Source organism: Aulonocara stuartgranti, assembly GCF_965226115.1.
Source record: "Aulonocara stuartgranti genome assembly, chromosome: 12".
In the NCBI taxonomy this organism is placed as follows: domain Eukaryota; kingdom Metazoa; phylum Chordata; class Actinopteri; order Cichliformes; family Cichlidae; genus Aulonocara; species Aulonocara stuartgranti.
This window is the reverse complement of record NC_138948.1, coordinates 8907955-8931398: the sequence shown is the minus strand read 5'-3', so window position 1 is coordinate 8931398 and position 23444 is coordinate 8907955. Positions and strand designations below refer to the sequence as shown.

General features: G+C 41.1%; 1 protein-coding gene across 6 annotated transcripts in view; it reads left to right on the top strand.

Annotated features, from left to right (window-relative positions):
- Positions 1–23444, top strand: part of camsap1b (calmodulin regulated spectrin-associated protein 1b) — a 29246-nt gene extending 5802 nt beyond the window's left edge. For 3 of the 6 annotated variants that reach the window (XM_082554528.1, XM_082554527.1, XM_082554526.1), the window contains exons 3-17: positions 2172–2434; positions 8292–8453; positions 9628–9708; positions 12762–12903; positions 13172–13311; positions 13388–13484; positions 14475–14631; positions 15004–15086; positions 15206–15293; positions 15504–17805; positions 18141–18576; positions 19588–19690; positions 19851–19960; positions 20241–20359; positions 21769–23444. In XM_082554528.1, the coding sequence (XP_082410654.1) occupies positions 2172–2434; positions 8292–8453; positions 9628–9708; positions 12762–12903; positions 13172–13311; positions 13388–13484; positions 14475–14631; positions 15004–15086; positions 15206–15293; positions 15504–17805; positions 18141–18576; positions 19588–19690; positions 19851–19960; positions 20241–20359; positions 21769–22065 (4580 nt within the window). In that variant the 3' untranslated portion in view covers positions 22066–23444. The remainder of the gene's footprint in view (positions 1–2171; positions 2435–8291; positions 8454–9627; positions 9709–12761; positions 12904–13171; positions 13312–13387; positions 13485–14474; positions 14632–15003; positions 15087–15205; positions 15294–15503; positions 17806–18140; positions 18577–19587; positions 19691–19850; positions 19961–20240; positions 20360–21768) is intronic. The other 3 variants (XM_082554531.1, XM_082554530.1, XM_082554529.1) reach the window with 3 other exon arrangements.

The following is a 23444-nucleotide window of genomic DNA, read 5'->3' as shown; positions in this document are numbered from 1 at the left end:
GTGTTTGGTGTAATAGATTATTGTTGTGCAATGACGTCTTCATTTCTTATGGGGGTTGGCAGCATGTTGGCCTGTGTTTCAGTGATGCATGCAGAATACCGATTACAGGATCGATATGATCTGAGCAGCTACTGAAATAAGGGCGGGATGGCAAATATATTAAATCTGCGATTTTAAATGTAATACTTCTTTGCAGTTTATTTTTACACAACAACAAATGTTCATCATGTTCTGGGCAGGATACCAGATATGTAAACTACTATATTAGTGGACAAATACAGCAGCTATTGTTGTTTTTTCTTTCAAGTGCCTTATATCACTATATCATAGCCCTGATGAACTTATACCACCTTCTTACTCATTGTTATAGTTGTATGAATCAAATAGATGACTACAAGACAACAGGTAACAGCTCACAACTAATGTTCAACTAACAGGACAAACATTGTGGCACAAACTGTTTTATTTTTAAAATTATACCATTGAACAGCATGCTGAAAAATGTTAGCTAGGAAGGGGCCAAGAACAGAGAGGAAATTCACCAACATAACTTGCGATTGCTGTTTAGCTTCTTTAGCTTTATTTCTATTGCTTCTGATTGGTCTGACTGGAGCTCAGGTAACTAGCAGGGCCGGTGGGTCTTTTTACCTAGAGACAAAATGATTTTTTCTAGGTTTGGGACAAAAAGTTCAAAATAGGTTTTAAAGCTGCATTTCCCACTTCCCTGTGATACAAGTTTTTGGTCATATTTCTACATTATCAGATTTGATGCATGAGAACAAAAGCTCCTAATTACTTCATAAGTTTCATCACCAAATGACAAGACGGTGAGAGGTTGTGTGAAGTCAGGGTGTGTGCTCAGGGAGGGGCAGAAACAAATTTAACATCACAAGAGAGGAGAGTAGAAAAGAAATATTTTGCATTTGGATGCAATTTAGGAACCCCCAACCTGTGATGTTAAGTAAAATAATCAAGTCCTCATTATAATTAAAATTTCCTCAAGTCTGTAGGGGTTCTTTTTTGGAATCAGTATTCAGGCACACATTTTTTACAGTCAATATAGTAATAAATTAGTCATTTATATTGGTTATCTCCGCAAAAATTCTCTTATTCTTGACCATTGGAAAAGAAATTGGAAAAGAAAGCCTGCATCTGATGTTTTCTAAACTTACAGCTTTATACATGATAAGTCTATTGTGTCGATTGTTTATTAAGGAATTATTTTTTCCTTAAAATTTTATTGAATTTACATTCTTCTCAAAAGCTCTGTACATATGTACCATGCCTGCTTTTACAGTTCATCTTTTGCGCTTGGTACTTCATCATCCACTAAACCAGTTGCTAGAAGCTATCCACCATCCAGTTTTTGTGAATAGGAGATTGCTGACGAGTGGCTCCCTTTATCCTGTCAGTCAGTGCAGAGGCTAAGAACACAACACACACACACACACACACACACACACACACACACACACACACAGCTCATGCCGTATTACTGGGGCTCAGACAGCGTTAAGAACAGATTTTACAGAACAGGGTCATTTCAATCATGTCCCTGTTCTGTTTTGAATTTGGACAGGTTTGCACATGCCTTTACACCCATTTTATTCCTGTGTCTGGTTTACCTTACAGTAAAAATGTAGTTTGTGCATGCCTCGAGAGAGCCGCTTTGTCTCATGCCCATATATGGCTGTGGTTTCTGTTTTTGAGAATGACTTCATATTCAAAGCAACAGAATTGTCTCTGTAGGTCAACTGGGTTTTTTTGTGGGTTTCGGGGGGGGGGAGGGGGGGGGAAGGTCCACAGTGTCACCTGAGAAGTCTCACTGAGGTCTTGGCTTATCAAGGATCTGTTTCCCTGATACGCTCCTGAGGAAATGCTTTGTAACTTGCAATTACAAAAGTTCATGTTTGCTACAAGTAAACTAATAGTGGTATGGAACAAATATTACATGGAAAGCACTGGGCTTTGTCACATTACTGTAGCCTGTAGATGAGGCAGTCAGAGCTGTGGCTGCTTTTTTATGTAGTATTTTGTATGTTATCTTAACCAGCTTTTGTATGTCTTCAGTCCATGTATAGTTTGATCTAGTGTTAACCTCACATACTGCTTCAGGATGTTTCCTGTATTTTGGGCACTGACTTCCCCCTCAAACACTCTCTCCATTGCAGACCATATTCCAGAGGACTTAAGGGACCCGTTCTATACAGACCAGTATGACCAGGAACACATCAAGCCACCTGTCATTCGTCTGCTGCTGTCCTGTGAGCTTTACTGCCGTGTGTGTGCCCTCATCCTCAAAACTGAGCAGGCAGTGTCTCTTCAGTCCCACATGTCTGTCATCCAAGCTCTGTCCAGGAAGGGCATTTATGTGGTGGAGAGTGATGACACACCCGTTACAGAGGGGGACCTGGCCTGTATGCCGATCAAAATGGTGAGTGCAAAATCCTCTCAAATTTTGCAGTATTTTGTGGCAATAACACCTAATATTGTCACCTGCCTGTCTAGTGAGTCTCCTGTCCAGTCGATGGACAGTTAGTAGTACTGGTTCTGCTTTGACACATGGTAAACTGGTGTAGCAGTACGTAAGGAAGGCCTCCACCTGCTGCATGTTCTTGTTAGATTGGCCCTCCACCTTGTGGTAGATCTCCAAAGCCTAAAGTAAACTATCTTCTCTCCTGAAAGCCAGTAAGGAAACACGAAATTGGAAGGGCAGGGGCTAGCAGGTTAGTGATGAATGAATTTGTGGAAAAATAAGTTTGGGAGCTGATTTGTTATTTTCACATGTAGCTGCTGCTTGGGTTTGAAATTAAAACGTACTATAATACTGGTATGTTAATGCTTTTATTGATCAGCTGACACATGCAGTCTCATATAGGCCGTGAAACTGTAATAGCAATTACAAAGTGTATCTCAGCAGCACAGATTGTCTATCAGGGGATGAGCTCTTCCTGCTTCAGATGCATTATCTTTCTTCAGTGAAGTCAGTGAAAGTTAGTAGTCCGTTTATTATTATCCAGCAATACCAGCAAACCTAAAAACATCTGTCAGTGCACATAAAACCAAAAACATTTGCAGATTCTTTACATTATCCACTTTGTAAAGAGTTTTAAGCATGCTTTGCTTTTAGTACAGTGTCCAGAATATTTGAATATTTCCTGCATCATATCTATTCAAATGGATAAGTGACATTTGACTGCTGGCATGCAAGGTGTGTATGGGGTTACCGTGAAAGGTGTGGGTGTGATTTTTTTTTTTTTTTTTTTTTTTTTTTCCCCCCCTTCATTGTGCAAAGGTGTTGTTGTCCTTAATCTGTCTTGAAAGAGTTTAGCCACAGTTAATTTAATTAACACAAACACTTATTTCATACTATATATGCTTTTGTAATGAGTCTTTTTCCACTACTCACAGGTTACTCATATCTTTACTAACAGTTTGCTCTTTTTACACAAGTTAAAAGATAAACATCATTGTGATGTTAAAAGATGATACCACAGTATCAGATAAACCACCGTGTGTTTTTTATGTAAATACAACAGGAGGCAGAGGTTAGTTGTCAGTAATTATTATTACTGATGAGCTTACTCTTTTCTACTGGTTGTTATTGATAACACTGTAGATATTTTGGTTACTAAATCTGAAAGAAGTTGGTTATTTTAGAATTATCCAAAAGCAGAGTTGGGTATAATCAAATTAATAATTTGGCCAAATCCCGCAACAGTGTCAGACACTGCAATTTTAATCACAGTTTAATTGGCACTCCTGCACAGTGTAATCCTGCAACTCTTTGGTCATTGAATTGGCCACTAGTTTAACACAAAGGTCCCCATTCACTTCTTAACTGACAATACGTATAAATATGTTTATTTAAATAATATGGCTACAACTTGTGTTGATAAAAGCAGAGTGAAGCAGCACCAGTTTAAACATTTTCAAATATGAAATTCCACCATTGGTATAAATGAATAATTTGCACTGGTTACATTGTTTTGTTTTTTAATTTTATTTGAATCATTCTAAAGTATACCTGGAAATATAGAAGTTAGAGATAATTCTGGTCTTTGAAACAGAAATTGACATTAGGTAATCTTTGTCAATAACCAACACTAACTGATGCAGTTATCTCATATTCAGTAAATTTGTGGCCTTGTGTATGTTCAGTGTCGAGGTTAAACATCAGCTTTGATTAACGTATTTTTAATGCGCTGCTTTTTTAGTGGCCTCTAAACACTTTATATATTCTCTGAGGAAGAAATGTATTCCTTACATGCAAAATTTTGAGGTAGGCCTTTCTAATACCTCTGAATGAAGCATGCTGTAAAATTTGTAATGTATTTGTTTGCTGAGAGGTCATTTGACTCTTACTCCATACACAAATCCTAAATTAGAAAGCCTGGGTTAACAGGTAAAGTCAATGACCTCTACTGCGATACTCGTTATCTAGGAAAGCAGTTTTAGGTTTTGGTGATCCAGCTAACACAAAAAAGCCTGGCTATGGTGAATTTGATTTGTAGTACATCCCTTTGACACATATTTTAACAAGTAAACTTTAATTAAATGTACATAAATCAAACATAATGTGTGATAGCTCAAGTTGACGTGAGCAACTAAGGAGTAAGAGAGATGCACTATGATTTTTTTATTTTTTATTCATTTTTTGCATTTGAATGGCGGTCCCTGTTCTCAGTGTCTAACATAAAGTGTTATTGGTCAGTTTTCCAATCACTGCTGCAATCATATGCAAAAGCAACATACTTTTAAAATGACTCTCCGCTGGATCATTAAAAATAGAAATCCTGCTAAATAAACTGATCTCTGTGCTCCCTCAGAGTGGGGGGCATTAGCATTAAGAGGTTTGCTCTTGTGTTAATACCTTGTTGAAATGAATTTATTGTGTCTGGTATTTTTCTCACCTTAATTTTCATCCATCTGTTGGAAAAGCTCCCTAAACGCTCAGTTTAAATGCTTATCCAGCCTAGCTCTCCTCCCTTTCTCAAGCTTTCTACTTAGCAAAATGGTAAAGATGTTGGTGACTGGGTACTTGCCCTGTTGACCCATTTAGTTGTCTTGAGGCAAGTGTAATCCTTGTAAGATTTTCACAGATCACCTCATAATGAGGTTAAACGCCCTCTGCATTTATTCCACATCTGCACAGCTTGAGTCACCATGGCAGATCCGTGTGAATGAATGCAGAACCCTTGGTGATGAAATACGATGTATCACACTTTAACTAAGAGCACTTCACACAGGATAGGATGAACACCAACAGCCTCATTTGCTCTTAGACATCTCCCTGCTTCCTACCCCTTTGTTACCATGGAAACCAGCAGTGGTGTAGAGCAGGCCTTTCCTCTGCAGGCTGGCTCCTAAGTGATGTACGTCTGCTTTTCCTCCCAGCAGTCTGATACAATAATCCAGGCAGGCCGGTATGTAAGCGGCCAGACACAAAGCCAAGTGAGGATGTCAGAAAATCCTGAACAGGACACCACTTATCTGTGACAGACTGTTGAAACCCCCACTGCCATATTGCTGACTTGACAAGGTGTTTCCATAGCAACCTGTGTTTTCCTACTTTGTGTGTCTGTTTAAATGAAGGGGATCCTACACCTACAGACACTTCCTCTGCACCTTGCCTGTCTCTTTTTTGGGAAACAGCTGGGGCTTGAAAAATCCTGTGAAGCTACCCTTTGTTGTAGACCAATTTATACTATAGTGTGTGCGCACACATGGTCAGTGTGTACACACAGAGCTTGGGGCACCAGCAGCCCCTGCTCCACATGGGGCTACATGCTGCATTGTTGAAGGCCGTGGTGTTATAGGAGAACAAAAGATTGAACATCTTACACTTTCATGTATCCTAAATATGCTATTTTGATGTTATTTAATGTCAAGTTTAAATATGTGTTGTTGTTTTCTGCTGACCACATTGGATGTTTTAAATTGAATTCAGTATGTATTTGTTCAGAATCAATGGGCTTTAATTATAGTGTAGTTAGGGTAAAGAATAATATTGGGTGGGGGGGGGGTTCCTCTCTGCTCTGCTCTTGTAGTATTATATCCTGCTAAGACTTTGAGCCATTTAAAATTTTGGAGAATTTAGTCAGGGTTTTCCTGCCCCACATGCAGAACAAAAATGAAAGGGCTGTCTTTCTTACCCTTTACGCTGTTGTAAGTAATAAGTGTGGTTCAGCCAAGAGAGCTGCCTGATTTGGCAAATTAGAGCAAAAGTCTCACTCCATCGACAAATGTTTACGTTTTTTACCCCTCGGCCTATTATGTTATGTTATGTTATGTTCATTGGTGTCCAAGGAAGCATTTGAACCACAAAAAACTAAAAGGGCTCCTAAAACTGTTGTAGGTACAGTGGTTGCCTCCGTCCCCAGACCTCGCTCTATGATTCTCTCAGTATTCAAAGATTCAGATGTTTGCAAATAATTCTCAACAAACCCTAAAAGCCCCCCAAATGGTATTTAGGTCAGCTCTACCCTTTAGTTGGCTTCTTTCATGAAAACGTTTTAGTCTGGTTTTGAGACCAAGAGCTACCAGAGCTAAGCGGTTTTTAGATTCCCGTATGCACAATAGTCATCCCTACTTTGTTTTCTTAACGTTTCCATGTCTCAGACAATACCATGTTAGTTTGTTTGGAAATGTATTTTAGTGTTGTTTGTGTTCATGTAGGTCATGCAGTGGAGAAAGCTCTGAATAGCTCTCATTTGTTATGTTAACAAGCCTAATCTCTGTGCACTTCCATCACCAATTGGATTAAGCTAGCAGTGTGTTGCACAAAGCACTGCTTGAAACTTGTGTGTGTTGTTATATATGTGTTTTGTAATAGTTTTGTTATAGTTTCAGGTGCTGCCTGTGATGTTTTACATAAGTAACAATACTTAGTAGTGGACTTTTACAAAATAAAGATTCACTAGCCAAAGGGAATTTAAGATTCCCTGGTATTTGATTGGATCTAATTAGCACTCTGACCATCGAGGAGCAATATTTTGACTTTTAGGCATCAGCTGTCGGCTCGCTGGGTGATGGGATGCCCCTGCTGGGCCTCTTGATTGCATTAGGAGTTGAAGAGCGGGTTTAACATTGGACACCTACTGTGCCGACTGAGAGACTTCAGCTTTGATTAAGCCATTGTGGTTATTTAAAGCTTCACACTTGTTTAAGAACCTCCTGGCCGTACCACTGAAGCCACGGATAGCAACATTATTTAATAAGTCTATTCTGTGTATTCACAGATGTTAGTGGTTGTTAAATAGTAGGACGCTTAGTCATTACTAACTTTTAAAACAATATAGGTGCTGCATGAATGGATGGAAGATGAGTTGTGGATTACTAAAGCATATATAGAAAAGCTCTGTTAAGGCTCCAAAAGAAATGTTTGAAGTGTGATAAACTATGTGACGTGAGAGAACCCTGGAGCGCTATGGCAATAAAGAAGGAGAAAGTCCAAGTGAAGAAACAGAATCAGTTGTGTCTAGAGAGGATCCCAGAAAAGGGACGGCTTTCTAAGGTGTTCCCACCAAAGTGATGACAGTTAAAAAGCGAACAAAAAAGCAGCAACGCTCCAGCGGAAACAGTGGAAGTTCTGAATATCGTTTCCTCTCAGACACTCGCTGTGACTCAAGTAAGAAAAATAAATAAATAAAACAGTTTTGACATCAAAGTTGATACGAAGAAAGACTAACACACAAAAAGGAGACGGGTGGAAGACGAGAAGCGTCTCGGGCTGTTTCTCATCTCAGTTTGAGATGAGAAAATCCCTACCAAAAAACCCAACCCCCCCCCCCCCCCCCAAACAATCCAATCCAGATTTTCCTGTGTCTGTGGGATGGTGTGACGAAATTAGCCAATGAATGATGACACCCAGCATTAATATGTAGTTTTTATGATAATTTAACATATGGTGTTATGAGACAAGGAACATTAAAATTAAAAAGGTTAATGGCTGCAACATTTAGTTTTTTTTCCTCTTTCCAAGCAGTTGCATATTTTATAGAAGTGAAATACTGAGTGTTTTGTGGCTTTTAGTGTCTTTGAAAACTGTAAATGATTACCAAAAAAATACTTCTTGTTCTGCTGCATCGGTGATGATTGTGCTAATTTAGAAAAGTGTATGTTAAAAGAACCCTGCTATAGGTGCCTAGGTTCCGTATAATCATCTACCTAACACTTTGTAATGTTTTATGTTTTGGGAACTTTAAAATTTCTGCCTGTTTGCATTGGAATCTGAAAAAAAATACAGCAGGATTGAACTGCCATGTGCTCTGCTCTTGACTTTCACTCAGAGTGCTCACATGCCCATGATCGATGCCCTGATGATGGCTTACACAGTGGAGATGATCAGCATAGAGAAAGTGGTGGCCTCTGTCAAGCGCTTCTCTACCTTCAGTGCCTCTAAGGAGCTGCCCTTTGACCTGGAGGATGCTATGGTTTTCTGGATCAACAAGGTATAGACACTCATGACCCAGATAAGACACACAGCAGGATATTATCATCATTATTATTAAACTCTTTCACAACAAATCTTGTTTAGGCTTTTTATCCTCTAAAATCCAGCTGGCTTTATTCCTGGGGCTCTGAATAAAGTGGTCCACTTATGTCATTGATGATTGGATATAGTCCAATACACAGGAGTCTAGGTCTGTTACACGCACAGACTCAAGTTCATGTTGTAGTTGTCTTTTGAAAGAACATTGTCAGTCTATGGGAGATGGGGGATATAATCCTAAAATATTTTTTCCACATGCCAGAATGCACATTTTGTTTTTATCATCTTGGAAATTTTAATCTAATTATTCTGATATTAACTGTGATATAAATCTCTTTATTCATGAGACTAAGAATATGTTCTTTAGTCTACTAGCGCAATATTTAAATGGATTACATTTTTTTTAGATTAAATTTCAGAAAAGCAATTTGTTCTAACATTGTCAAGTTTTCGTCAAGGAAATTCTGACCTGATTAGCAATTTCTCACTAGGCAGTTGTTTAATTTTGCTCCAAATGCCTCACTAACTAACTGCTATATCCAGAAAGCTCTTCTCTAAGGTTACTGGCCACTATTAGCATGAAACTTATCGCAAAAAAGTATATGGCAACCTCTTTGCAAATGTTTTGTCCCTAGCAGATTGCCGTGGTTATCTATCATTTGTACGGATTACTTACCAAGCTGTTGTGAATTTGTGAAAAGTGCACCGCATACCTGAAACTGAAACAAGTTGCTTTCAAAGTGAAATGTTTTGGTTATAGGCTGGGGTGCAGCTTTTATTTTGAAAGTGAATGTTTTGTTTCTGCCTTGCATCACACTTCAAATTTCACTACAGATGTCATTCAAGCATACTTCCATCAAGCATAGAACTCTATTTCTAATCAAAATATCCACAAGGAGGTTTTTGTTGCTACATCCTCTTTGTCAATGATTTCATCCACTGTCAGCCAGCAACTCACGGGAACAATTTTCCAAACAGTAGCTTAATATGCAGTTTCCATTTGCATTCAGTGGTCGCCAGATAGTTGCTAACCGGTTCCTAGCCCTCTATTACCATTCAGTAGTGTGGTTTATTGACTCCATGCAAACATACTAATAATTGTTTTGTTATTCTTTTTTTTTTTTCTTCTGCAGGTAAACATGAAGATGAGGGAGATTGCAGAAAGGGAGCACAAAGTCAAGCACCACCCACTGGAGTCCCCTAGCCATCAAAAGGTAAAGCCACTCAAAATAGGTTCCTTTATTAGAAATCTCCATGTCTTATCCAGGTGTGTCAAGCAATCAGTTGTTTCAAAACAGCAACAGCATCCTTAGCGCTCACATGAATGTTTCTCCCTAATGGCGTTTTGATGTTGTTCTGACCTTCCTCTACTCTTATCTGTTTAAACTGGAAGCAGATCCAATCCTTTTGTCTCTGACCTCTGACGTGTTAACCTTTCTGCTCCTGTTCCTCATCTGTCCCTCCTTCCCCCTTCTCTTATCCCTGCAAACTGGATAGTCTCCCTCCAAATGGTATTGGAAGCTAGTCCCTGTAAGTTGGATGCCAGGCCCCATAACCCCATTTTCTTCCCCCTCTGCCCTTTGCACGCATAGTTCTGTGTTGATGTGTGCGCACACTCCTCCATGGCTCATTCAAGCTCATTACGTGCTACATGTAGCCAGCGTGTCAGCAGGGGGGAGAAGGCTGACAGCTAGTTTGTTTCTTTTTTTCCCCCTTGTGGCAAATATGTCACTAAGGTGTAAGGTTATTCTAACCTTTGTGTCCAAACTTTTTTTTCCTCTAAGCTATGCAGTGTGTGCTACCTCATTTCAAGCTCAAGTAGGCCATGTGGATTCTCTGTGCGCAGATGTGTGTGGTATTTGCTTGCCTAGTGAGAATACGAGAAAAATCCATGCCTACACCTCTCCTTTGCTTTGCAGACCCATTACTGGCCACATTCTCTCACTGATCTGCTTTGTCATTCTCCCTCCAGTTTCTCTCTTCCGCTCTCACGCACTGTTTTCCTATATGCCCACAATCTCCTGACAGTATCTCTGCTCTGTGTATCAGCCTGATGTCATGCACGAGCTGGCCCACTGCATGCTGGGGCCAGAGGAACTCTCCGAAGCGGTACAGTGATCCCTCCTAGTCAGGAGACTCACTAACGTAGAACGTGTCCTGTAGTACAGCTTCTTGTTTGGTTGTTAGTTTCACCCGTGACTTGTGACAACAACTGCCCCAGCATAGTTTTGTGGAATACCCTCCATGAGCGAGATTAAAGTTCATTTTAAGCTGTTTTATGCTGATTACAATTTTTTTTTTTTTTTTTTTTTTTTTTTTGTTTGGTTGTGTTTTATTTACTCTAAGTAGTGCCTAGAATCTCTGGACTTGAATTTGGATTTAAACTATATATATTTCTGAGAATTCAAGCAATGTTGGATTTTCTGAATTCTAATGGAATATATTTTAAATTAATTAGGCAAAGCTATACAGTATAAAGTTGGCTGTTTTGGTGAAGGCTATTAGTAGGGCTGTTCGATATAACGATATATATCGGATGACGATATAAAAACGTCTATCGTTTCATTTTACGCTATCGTTTGTTTCGTGGTGTCGCAAAATAAACTGTTTACGGCAATATTTTTTCATCGTTTTGATGGTCACTGTAGTGGCTATATTAATTTCCTAAAGTTCTCTCTTTCTCTTATATTTAATATAACAACACTACGGACGGACAAGCGCCTGTTTTTATGCGTTGCCGTTAGCAACAACGACGGTAAAACCATCGCGTGTCTGCTTGTTTATTTTCCACATAAACCTTTCGCAATAAAGCTCTAGATCCTGTTGAGACTTTTCAAAATAAACTGAATCACGTGAAATAGTATGCAGAATATTGACGGATGAGAGGCAAAAAAAGAACCATCAGGTGCTAAAAAATAGGAAGAAAACGGCGGCCGTTACAACTTATGTCTAAAAATATATAGTTTCACGCATCAGTTAAAACACTCGACTCCAGGTACACTACACCCAGCTGGAAACACTTCCCGCAAGTCGAGCTGCCCGAGATTCACAGAATTTACAGAAAATGTTACATTTTTGTGATTTATATCGTTATTGGGACGATAGAATTCTTATATCGGGATATGAGATTTTGGTCATATCGCACAGCCCTAGCTGTTAGTATAACTAAATGTGGAACTATGCTTGAATTTATTATGTGTCATCTCCTTCTAAGTCGAAATTTAATATTATATCTGGAAAAGGTTATAGCTTCAGTTTTGCCCACTAAATTAAGCGGCATTTGCAGGACATGTGTACACACATGTGCACATAGGATGATGATGATGATGGTGATGATGATAATAATAATAATAATAATAATAATAATAATAATAATAATAATAATAATAATAATCATCATCACCTTCCAGTTCTAGTTTTCCCTGTTCTAGTTTGCAGAGTTGACCTCTTCCTAACATGGAGGTAAATGTAGCACTACAAGTTAGTACATTGTACTTGGGCTTTCTGTCAGGTCTGGATGTATGTGATTTCATTTTTAGCTTCTAAAATGGGTGTGCATTTGTCTGTTTCATTTAATTAACTTGTTGCTATTCAATTTCCTCAGTGAGTTCCTGAAATGATTACCAGCTTCAAAGAGTAGGCATTCAAATAAATGTGACTTGGGAGGCTGAATTTCTGTATTAATGATACACTTGTTTCACAAAAAGTGAGCCAGTGATTAAAGCTGTTGACATTTGGGTCAGCTGGTTTGTGTTACCTGGTTTCACTGGTTTTCACCGCTGGTGGTCTGCTTGTCATTAAAGTCAATGGAAAACTGATCTTTTACTCTGTGCTCTTCATGTCACTGCTCTTTAACACCTTCACCTTCATCTTCTCACAGTTAACCAGGTCTCAAGGATTCTCCCTCGATTGGGTGATCATGGTGCCTCTGGGGCTTTTGTCATTCGGAACCATCTTTAACAGACTTCACTAAACGTGCTGTTGATCAATTTAAATGAAGCCTTTAACTGGTGCTTTCATTACAAATGCCATTTTACTGTGAAACCACTGGGGAGAACCTTGATCTGATGCTTAAATTAGTTCTAACATTAACTGGAAGAAAAACTTACACATCAGATGTTACTGTGATGTGAAAGAGATTTGTATTTGTGATATTAGTCACTCCATGTAGGATGTTTTGTGACGTGCCACTTGACTGGTAGTTCCAGGGATGTGTGTTGTGGCTTTTCTTCTCATAAAACCCTGATTCTCTCCCCCTGGTGGTTAGGTACGGTATCGTCGGGAACATGCTTCCGGTCGACAGCTGCCCTTCTTTCCATTGCTGGAAGATCTGATGAGGGATGTTTGTGATGGAGCTGCACTGCTCACTGTAGTCCATTACTACTGCTCCGATCTCATGAAGCTGGAAGGTATGATGCTCTTGCCTGTGTGTTTTCTTTCTCTGTCTCCCGAACACACACACACGTTCACTACTTACATCTCACAAATCACTCTCAAATAATATTTTTCTATAGGGGCCAATAGACTTGCTCTACTTACATGCTCAATTTAATAACTGTGTGATGCTATTTTTGTCACTTGCTCATACTTACTCTCACTGTCCAGTCAGTGAGACATTTATAGCCATCATGTCATCAAGTTGTCCTGATCTGACCTGCTCTCTGTGCACCTGATTAGATATTTGCCTGAAGGAAGTCCCTTCTATCGCTGATAGCCTGTACAACATCCAGCTCCTCAGAGAATTTGCCAATGAGTACCTGAATAAAAGTTTCTATCTGACAACAGAGGACATGCTCTATTCACCGCCTGTGCTCAAGGTACAAAAAACTGTCAGATATTTGTACTGCAGAGTGAATTTTAAGTATTATAACGTGCCATCTGCTCTTTGTGTAGCACAATGTGATGGTGTTCATCGCTGAGCTGTTTTGGTGGTTTGAGACAGTAAAGCCAGAGTTTGTCCAGCCCAGAGACCTCCAGGAGTTTAAAGATCGTAAGTATTACAGTAGATTAAGTGAAGATTATTAAACTATTAAAGCCTATTAGAGAAGGAAGTATGCATATGTGGTGAATTACATTGTAGTGTTTCGTGGTCTCCCATGGTTAGGGCTGTGCGATATGACCAAAATCTCATATCCCGATATAAGAATTCTATCGTCCCGATAACGATATAAATCACAAAAATGTATCATTTTCTGTAAATTCTGTGAATCTCGGGCAGCTCGTCTTGCGGGAAGTGTTTCCCGCTGCGCGTCATGTAGCTGGAGTCGAGTGTTTTAACCGATGCATGAAACTATACATTTTTAGACATAAGTTGTAAAGGCCGCCGTTTTCTTTGTGAGTATTTATTACACGGCGTGCTGCGGGGAAAAGCCTGTTCTAATGTTTGAGTCTAAGGTTTATTTTTTAGCACCTGGCGGCTCTTTTTTTAATTCTCATCCGTAAATAATCTGCTCTTTCACGTGATTCAGTTTATTTTGAAAAGTCTCAACAGGATCTTGAGCTTTATTGTGAAAGGTTTATGTGGAACATAAACAAGCGGACACGTGATGCTGTTACCGTCGTTGTTGCTAACCACAACGCATAAAAACAGGCGCTTGTCCGTCCTTAATGTGGTTATATAAAATATAAGAGAAAGAGAGAACTTTAATAAATTAATATAGTCACTACAGTGACCATCAAAACGATGAAAAAATATTGCCGTAAACAGTTTATTTTGCGACACCACGAAACAAACGATAGCGTAAAATGAAACGATAGACGTTTCATCCGGTGTATATCGTTATATCGAACAGCCCTACCCATGGTCACAAAAATTGTATGGTACGCTGGTGTATCTTGAAATAAAACCTCTGGTCCAACCCTACAGAGTGCTCTGTGTCCTTAGAACTAAAGCTCAGTTGTTTTCCCAAGTACAGCTAGTTTAGTCATCCTCATCATTAATAGTCAGTTGTCAAGACCTTTGCCCTTGTCCTTTACTCAGCTCGAGCCATAGCTCATCCCAAGAGTGCCCGTCCATCAGTGCCCATCTCCAACGCCACCAAGCGAAGCTTCCTAGCTAGTCCTGGTATGGCCGACAACCAGAGCAGCCCTGAAGTCTGTAACAGGTACTTCCTGCACCCTGAAGACTCTGACCCCCTGTAAGTCTTTTCTCACTTTCCTTCTCATTCCACTTCATCATGATCCTGTCATCTAAACAGTTACAATAGACCCACAAGGATGGGTAGATATGCAGGGATGGCTGTGTTTCGCTCTCATGTGTCCTTCACATCTAACCCTGTGTCTGATCACTTGTGTTAAGATGACCTTGTGCATGCTGTTGGACCTTGATTGTCTGTTATGTGGTAAAATACTGGGCTTTTCTAGTGAATATGCTAAAATATAATGAGATGTATCAGATTGGTTTAAAGTGGGTTTGGGTCCTATTGTCTGTACGATAAGATCCAAAACACACAAAACTAAGCTGTTCATAAATTTTCTGCCAACCTCTTGTCTCTTATTTTTGGTTGTAGTAAAGGGGGCCCAACTTTCAGTCCTTCACACCCACTTCTGCCCCTGCGACAGAGACAACAAAAGCAACAAGGAGACGATGCAGGTAAGATGAATCTTGATTTTATTTTTTTTAAACATACATGCATTACCTGTATAGTAGGATTTAATAGTTCGGATTTAAGTCATGCTGACTTAAATCTGCACCTGTGTATTTCTGGGTAGGTTTGAGAAACCGCTCGAACTCCTTGACTCAGATGGACGGACAACAAGTCAGAGGCTCTGTAGTAGCATGGCCCGACAAGAGGCAGAGGTACTTGGAATAATTGCACTTTTAATCTAAAATAAAAGGCTTTCTTCATACAGCTAGTTGTGATTAACTTGTTTATGTGACCAGTGTAGGTCTTAACTGTGTAAGTAAGGCAAAAAATGAATAAAATTTTAAATTCTGTAAGGACTATTTATATTGTGCATATAGTACAGACTTTACAGCTGAGGTTATTCTCATGATCTCTTTCTGCAGACCAGTGTCCACAATGGGCCCTTATCTGTTGCACTCAGCCACTGACAGTGATGCAGACATAGCTTCTGGTGACAGCGTTAGTCTGGCTCGCTCAATTAGTAAGGACAGCCTGGCATCCAATGTCATCAATGTCACTCCCAAACACCAGACTTCTGTACACCAGCCATCACGTCCTCCAGTACGTAGAGTCAACGGCCACAGCCTTCTGACTAATGTCAATACGGAGGATGAGGAAGAAACTCTGGTGACCGTAGCCAAGAGCGATGGTCCTGCCATCTCCAAACGGGTTGAGGGGACACAATCAGCTGCTGTAATTGGATCCAAACCTTCCACTGACTCCAAATTGACACCAGATAGCTTTTACCTTGAACCACTAATGCCTGCCGTGCTCAAAACGGCTAAAGAGAAGTCTGTATGCCTAAACAAGGAGGAGGAGAGTGGTGAAGTGTCCCGGTCTGCAGGAAGGGGCTCTTTACGCAGAGAAAATGGATCTACATCTGCTGTTCGCAGGAAAGCTCCCTCCAATCTGAACCAAACATTTCCTCCTCCAGCTGAGGAAGGCTTGTCAGATGAGCCTGTTCAAAGTCAGGCAAGTCTCAGGCTAAGCAGCAGTGTGGAACCTTCCTCCAGGGACCCAGCTGAGGGTTTCTACTTGCATTCAGATTCTGAAGAACTAAAGCCTGGCAATGGTCAGGATGGTGACCTAGGGGACCTGGATCAGGAGGAAGAGGATTTGGATGAAGCCGCAACCACTAAAGAAACACTCTGGCCCAGGAAAGCCTTCAACGAGGAGGAAGAAGAATCAGCCAAACTCCAAGAAGACATGAATGTGAAAGAGCATGAAGACAAAGATATTAATGGTGGCAGCGGTCGTTCCAGCCCCTGTCTCAGCACACACTCCCAGGCCAGCAGCATGGCCAGTGGCAGCGTGCGCATGACCTCTTTTGCTGAGCGTAAAGCTCAGCAGCAGCGCTTTGGCAGCAACCATGACCTGCGCTCCAGTGCCTCCAGTTCCCAGAGGACCACTCCAGATGGATCAGAGTGCAGTGGCCCCCTGGCTTCCTCATGGAGGATTAAGAGGGACCAGAGCCCCTCTTCCCCCTTGGGAGGATCCTCTCGTACAGGCAGTGGCGGTGCAAATGTATTGGCTTCTGAACTGGTCCAGCTCAGAATGCAGCTGGAAGAGAAGCGGCGTGCCATTGAGCATCAGAAGAAGAAGATGGAAGTACTGTCAGCGAGACAGAGACAGAAGCTGGGAAAAGCAGCCTTTCTGCATATAGTAAAGAAAGGTGGAGGAAGGAGTGACACATTACCCAACCCACTCAAAGCTGACATCTCTAAAGATGAGCTCAATGGGGAGAAAGGACCATCAAGTAAAGATGATATGTGTGTTGATACCATGAGAGGGGAGAAGGAAGTGGATGAGACCACCCCGTCTGGTGCCTTAGAAGCAGAAAAGAAAGGGAACGGTGGAAGCTTCTATCTGGATGAAGATTTGGACCTGAATGAGTGCAGTCGCTCTATCGACCTGCTAAATGAAGCTATTGGCAGCATCCAGCAACAAATGATGCAGCTTTCACTGCAGCAGGAGATGTTGATGAAACAGAATGTACAGTCCCCACCTGGTGCAGCTCCACCTCCTGCTCAAACCAGCGACAAAAACGGAGATTCCAAGACTGGAGCAGGCTTTCACTTTGTGGAGCATCTTTCTGGCACTAGCACCGCTCCAACCAGGAAACCCCCCAAACTAAGCTCTGGCCGAAGCGCCAGATCCAAACCATCAGAGCTAAAGATGGCCAAGGAGCAGAGCCGCCAGACCACCAGGACCCTCACACCCACCCAGAGTGGATCAGAGACATTGCCACACCCAAAGCATTCAGCTGGGGGCAGGTCCCCCAGGACTGAGCAGCCCGACAGTCCCAGAAACCCCACAGTAGTGGAGACAGTTGACAAGCCAGGATCTGGCCACGTTCGGAGTGCCACCTTCCGACTTCATGATGAAGCAAACATTCGCTTGCCGACCAGAGTGGACCTGACATCACTGGCTCCTCCAGAAGTGCCCTTTGATGAGTGCCTGTCCAGCAACACCAGAGAGTCTGAGCTCAACTCTTCAGACGGTTCAGGGAAAGAGAATATACCATCAGATGAGGCGCAACGCAACAAAACCCACCTCATTGAGGTTGATCTGTCAGAGCTGAAGGCACCTGAAGAAGAAGAAGAAGAAGAAGAGGGGGGTGTTGAGGACAAAACAACAGAGAGAGATGATGGAGAGCAGAAGTCAGTCCTGGGCTTCTTCTTCAAGGTAAAAATAAATAACAGGCATCCTCAAGTGTCTATTAATTCCCTAATACACTCTTTCAATTATAAATGATTAACATAAATAGTTTTTCACATTGACACACATTTTATAATTTCATATTTTGCTGATTAAAAAAAATATTTGAAATGCAAATTATATTTATTCGTATTTATACTTTGAATTTGTAATCTTTTGCTTGTTTTTGTTTGGCCAAATGGAAAAAGTGATTCTAATTATTAAATAACCAGATTGCATAGTTTTCAGTTTTGGTGTTTAACCACATTTGTTATTATTTGCAGATTTAATACATTGTTCTATTATATTTTTCCATGTTCTAGGATGAGCAGAAAGCGGAGGATGAGCTCGCTAAGAAGAGAGCAGCGTTTTTGCTGAAGCAGCAGAAGAAAGCAGAGGAGGCTCGACTACGTAAACAACAACTAGAGGCCGAATCTGAGCTCAAACGTGACGAAGCCAGGTACATTATTTTCACACTGACATCGATTTCCAATTTATTTGTTAGGAAAATTACTAAAATTCCAGTGTTTGGTGCCAACACTAGGCGGAAAGCCGAGGAGGATCGTTTGCGTAAAGAGGAGGAGAAGACACGGCGAGAGCTGATAAAGCAAGAGTATCTGCGGAGGAAGCAACAAGAGATGTTTGAGGAACAAGGCCTTGTGAAGCCCAAAACTCCCAAACCGAAGCAGAAGCACAGACCCAAGTCTGTCCTCAGAGAGGAATCCTCCAGCGATAATTTCTCCAAGTGTTCTTCTACAGGTAAGACTGTTACATCACCACTTTGACATTTAGCTAAAAATCAGTTTTTCTGTAAATGTCACAGCATGGTGCGCTTCATTTGTTTTTCCAGCTGAGCTGTGGGGTACATTGACTGACTGTGGGCTATTTTTTATTTTATTTTCTTTTTTACTAATAATTATATGTTCCACACTTACTGTTTATGACACTAATATTATTTGATTTTTAGAGTATTGAGACATTTTGGTTCTCAGGCTGATTTTAAAATTTCATTTTTATGCACAGTCTAGAACCAAAACTCAGAAGGGTTGAAGCTGAGTGGTTTTTGGAGGGCTTTTGTTCAAAATAAAAGACTGAATTACTCAGTAGGTTTTCAGATAAAACTTTCTCATTTAAAACACTATTGATAGAAATGACAACCTTGAGTTGGGCATACTTATTTTTTTTTTAAGTTTCTCTCATCCTGATTGGCCGATTCATTTAAGCTCACGCAGGCCTTTTCCCAAACACTTTAGACTACAGGCCACATTTAACCATACGTTTGTGCTTTATTCTATACACGTTAGCACCTCCTGTATGTCTTTGGACTGATGTAGCCTACACCTTGTTTGATTGTAGCGTTACAAATAAATGTGTATATCTGGAACTGGATCAGAAAGTTCAATATTCATTTCATCAGATATGATGAAACAGTTTCTCGTGGTCTGTGAGTCATCAAAGTACTTTTTGGCAAAGTCCCACCATTTCTTTAGGTCACTTGACCCTGATGGCCCCCTCTAACGGAGTATGGAGATGGTTAGACCATGGCTCTTGTCCCAAACTACTGAGATCTAGGAAAAAACAGGCTAAAGAGCTCTTCTCCCTATATCATCTATAAAAGTGTTGGTTTTTACTGAAACAAAGACCTTCTTAGAATCTGGTAATGGACTCATTATTCAGTATTGATAAAATATTGTAATTACATTTAAATGGGAAACAAAAACAACCAAACTTTTCCTACATTTTTCAAATGGTCTCTTTTGTTTTACATAGCTGACAAACTGAGTAACGCCCAGTCAGGCTCCAATCTGTCTCTCGCATCTGCCGCTACCAACGAGGCCGACAGCGTAAACTCTGGAGGTGCAGGCTCCCAGCGGTAAATTTCCCAGACTCTTTCTTTCATGTGTTTACTGTTTGTAAGAATTTGTTATATTATGCAAGTTTAGGATTTGCTGTCTATATTCACATTGTTTTGTTACCCAAGAAGCCCTCTGTCATGATTATTGATCCACCCATTCATGTGCCATTGTGTCCAGCTGTGACTCTGTGGAGTCATTTCCAGGCAGTCGGAACAGTCGAGCTGCAGAGAGAGACTGGGACAACGGCTCCACCGCCTCTTCCATCACTTCCATGGCTGAATATACTGGCAAGTTTTTCTGTGATCTGTGATCAGTCTTTACTATGACTACAAATCTTTTATAGTTATTCATTGATTAGTGATAAAGAGATCAATATATCAGTCTCGGAACATTTAAAATGATATGTGAATATCGCTGTTTTGGTCACTATATTTTTTTCTGAACATGCTAAGGAGATTTTTATTGGTCAGAAGCAACTGACACCTACTGTAGGTGTCGTAGCTGTAGTTAAATTTGCAGTCATCAGACTTAGTCCTCTGTTACATTTTCATGGCTTTTCTTCTGTAGGCCCCAAACTCTTCAAGGAGCCCAGTGCCAAGTCAAACAAGCCAATCATCCATAATGCAATCTCTCACTGCTGCCTGGCTGGCAAAGTCAACGAGCCCCAGAAGAACCAGATCCTAGAGGTTAGTGTGGGGTGGTATCAGCATGTTGTATAGTATTTCTAAAGATGCTGGTGGGATTTTGTTTGGTTTTGTTTGTCTGTTTGTTTTTTGGTGTGTGAGGAATGGACGGGAATCTGACTGTAGGGATCTTGTAAACGCCTTCAGTGACTGGAGTCAGAAAAACTACCTCATATTAAACACCTCTAAGAAGAAATGGTAAATGGCCTGTATTTGTATAGTGCTTTACTTGGTCCCTAAGGACCCCAAAGCGCTTTACACATTCAGTCATCCACCCATTCACACACACATTCACACACTGGTGATGGCAAGCTACATTGTAGCCACAGCCGCCCTGGGGCGCACTGACAGAGGCGAGGCTGCCGGACACTGGTGCCACTGGGCTCTCTGCCTGCAAGTGTCTTGCCTAAGGACACAACAACCGAGACTGTCGGAGCCAGTGCTCGAACCGGCAACCTTCCGATTACAAGACGAACTGCTAACTCTTCAGCCACGATTGCCGAAGGAAAAGATAGTAGATTTAGGAAGGTTAGGGCTCCCTCTCCAGCCTGTAAAAGTTTGTGGGGTGGACAAAGGGGTTGTAACAAAATATAAATACTTAGGTTTACACCTAGTAATAAACCGGACTGGTCCCTGAATACAGATGAACTGTACAAAAAGGGGGAAAGTTGCCTCTTTTTGTTAAGAATACTAAGATTTCCTAACATCTGCAGTAAATTGCTGCAAATCTCCTATCATTCTGAGGCTGGGGAGGCAGCATCAGAAACAAGGATGCAAGAAGACTGGACAAACTAATGAGAAAAGCTGGCTCTGTAATTGGAGCCTGACTGGACACGCTGGGGGAAGTGATGGAAAGATGCACAATAAAGACGTTAGTAGCCATGTTGAACAACTCTGCTCGCCCACTTTATGGAACAAAAATACATCAGTACTGGAAGACATCAGGCTATTTAGTCTCATACAAATAGCAAATGAGCCATGTCAGACGTATGAATTTCCCTCTGGGATCAATAAAGTTATTCTTATTCTTAACATGGCTACAAGGACCAATTCAGTCCTTAGCAATCTACTTTTTGTGGTACTAGACGCACGTTCACTACCTGAGATGTTTGTTAAATGAACTTCTGGGATCTTCTGGAATTAAGTGATCCAAAGGTTCCTGCATTCAGAATATGAATATTTTGATGTAATTTATACACTCGTTTTTCTTAAACTATTTTGTTTTCTTTTTGGGATCACAAAAGTAACACTGGCACTTCTATCTTGGAAGCATGATCAATTTCTTTTTTCATAATCAGTGACAGCACGTCATGCAAAAGTTGGTGAAAGTTGTGTCTTTAAAGAATGTTGTCTTAAAATTACCCAGGAGTTATATCTCCTTGTAACCCCCCTCCCTTCCCCTACCCCACTAGGAGCTGGAGAAGTGTGAGTCCAACCACCTCATGATCCTGTTTCGTGACGGTGGTTGCCAGTTTCGGGCACTCTACTCGTACTTCCCCGACACCGAAGAGATACAAAAGCTGACGGGCACCGGACCCAAGAGCATCAGCAAGAAGATGATTGATAAGCTGTATAAGTACAGCTCTGATCGAAAGCAGTTTACCGTCATCCCTGCCAAGACTGTGTCAGTCAGCGTGGACGCCCTGACCATCCACAACCACCTGTGGCAGGCCAAGAGAAGCGCTGTGCCAAAGAAAAGTGGAAAATAGCAGGCAGGATTTGGAAACACACCTTCATCCACTTCATCCTATCCTCACACTGCTTGTTTTCTGACTGCAATGACGCCCCAAAGCTCGGGATGGAAACCTACACGGGAGAGAGGCCACTATGGACATGCGGTCATCTGTAGGTGGACCGAGGCAGAAACAAAGAGGTGTGTGTGTGTGTGTGTGTGTGTGTGTGTGTGTGCGTGTGTGTCTGGTGCTTGCGATGTGAGAGGGAATGCCAGCTCAGTTTGCTTCTTCTTCCTGTGATGTCGGTGGGATCTGTTCAGGTTCATTTTGAGTCTGCCTGATTACTTTTTCTCTTCCTTTTTTTCAACAACAACCATGACTCAAGCATGTGGCATTTCCCCCCCCTCATATGTGGTGGATGTTCATTTTTACATGAAGTATTTATTAGTTCAGCACTGTCATGGTTGAGAGCTCAGCTGCAGCACTAAAAATCCTTCCTTCTCTCCAGAAATGCCTCTTCTTTTGGACAAATTTGGACACAAAAGGGGGTGGGGACATCGGGGTGGGCTGGGGGGGTTTATGTCGCTCTTTTCAGAAAATCGGAAACAAGGGAACTTTGTACAACCCTTTAGGACTACACTGCTGTCACAACTACAGTTTCTCCCCGTGTGGACTGTCGAATCTGTCGAATCAGGCTGGCATTACCAATTTTGCCTCACCAGGGATCTCCAGAAAACCTGCTGCTCTGAACTGTCTTCTTCTTTAGTCACGGGGGAGCTCCTTGGGTATCCCTCAGACATCCGTTGGCCTTTCACGCATCGTGGTACTATCGTCCATTTATTCAGCCGCTTTTTAAACTAGATGCTGATCGTGTAGCACTGGATATGTGTATTGCAAAGAAAAAAGGCAAAAAAATAACGATGGTCATTTTAAAGAATTTTATTTGTCAAAACATCCTTTTTGATTTTTAGGATGAATGATAGGCTTTGGTACAAAATGATGCTTTTTGATGTTTTGTTTTGTTTTTTTTAGCGCTTTTTTTTTAAATTTTTTTTATTTATCAATTAAGCAATGTGGAATAGAGTTTAAGCTGATGTTATGTCTTTTCATCATAACAGGAATTCTCTGATGTTTAGAGCTTAGTTGTGTTTTCTCTCTCCACTGGACACTACTTAAACTGTCCTGTACAAAGGTGCACTCATGAACACTTGTCGACGGCTTATTTCATGCAATGTAACTCCCCTCAAAGCCTTTTCTTTCCTCCCCAAGTGTTTCTGTCAGCCTGTCCCATCTTAAATCGCAGCAGCGGCTCGCGCACTCTTGTTGTGAAGAGTACCTCCGCGCTGCCCTGTAACCTGTTCGAATGACAGTATTTGATATATTCACTACGGAGGGGAGGGTCTCTGTGTGTGGGA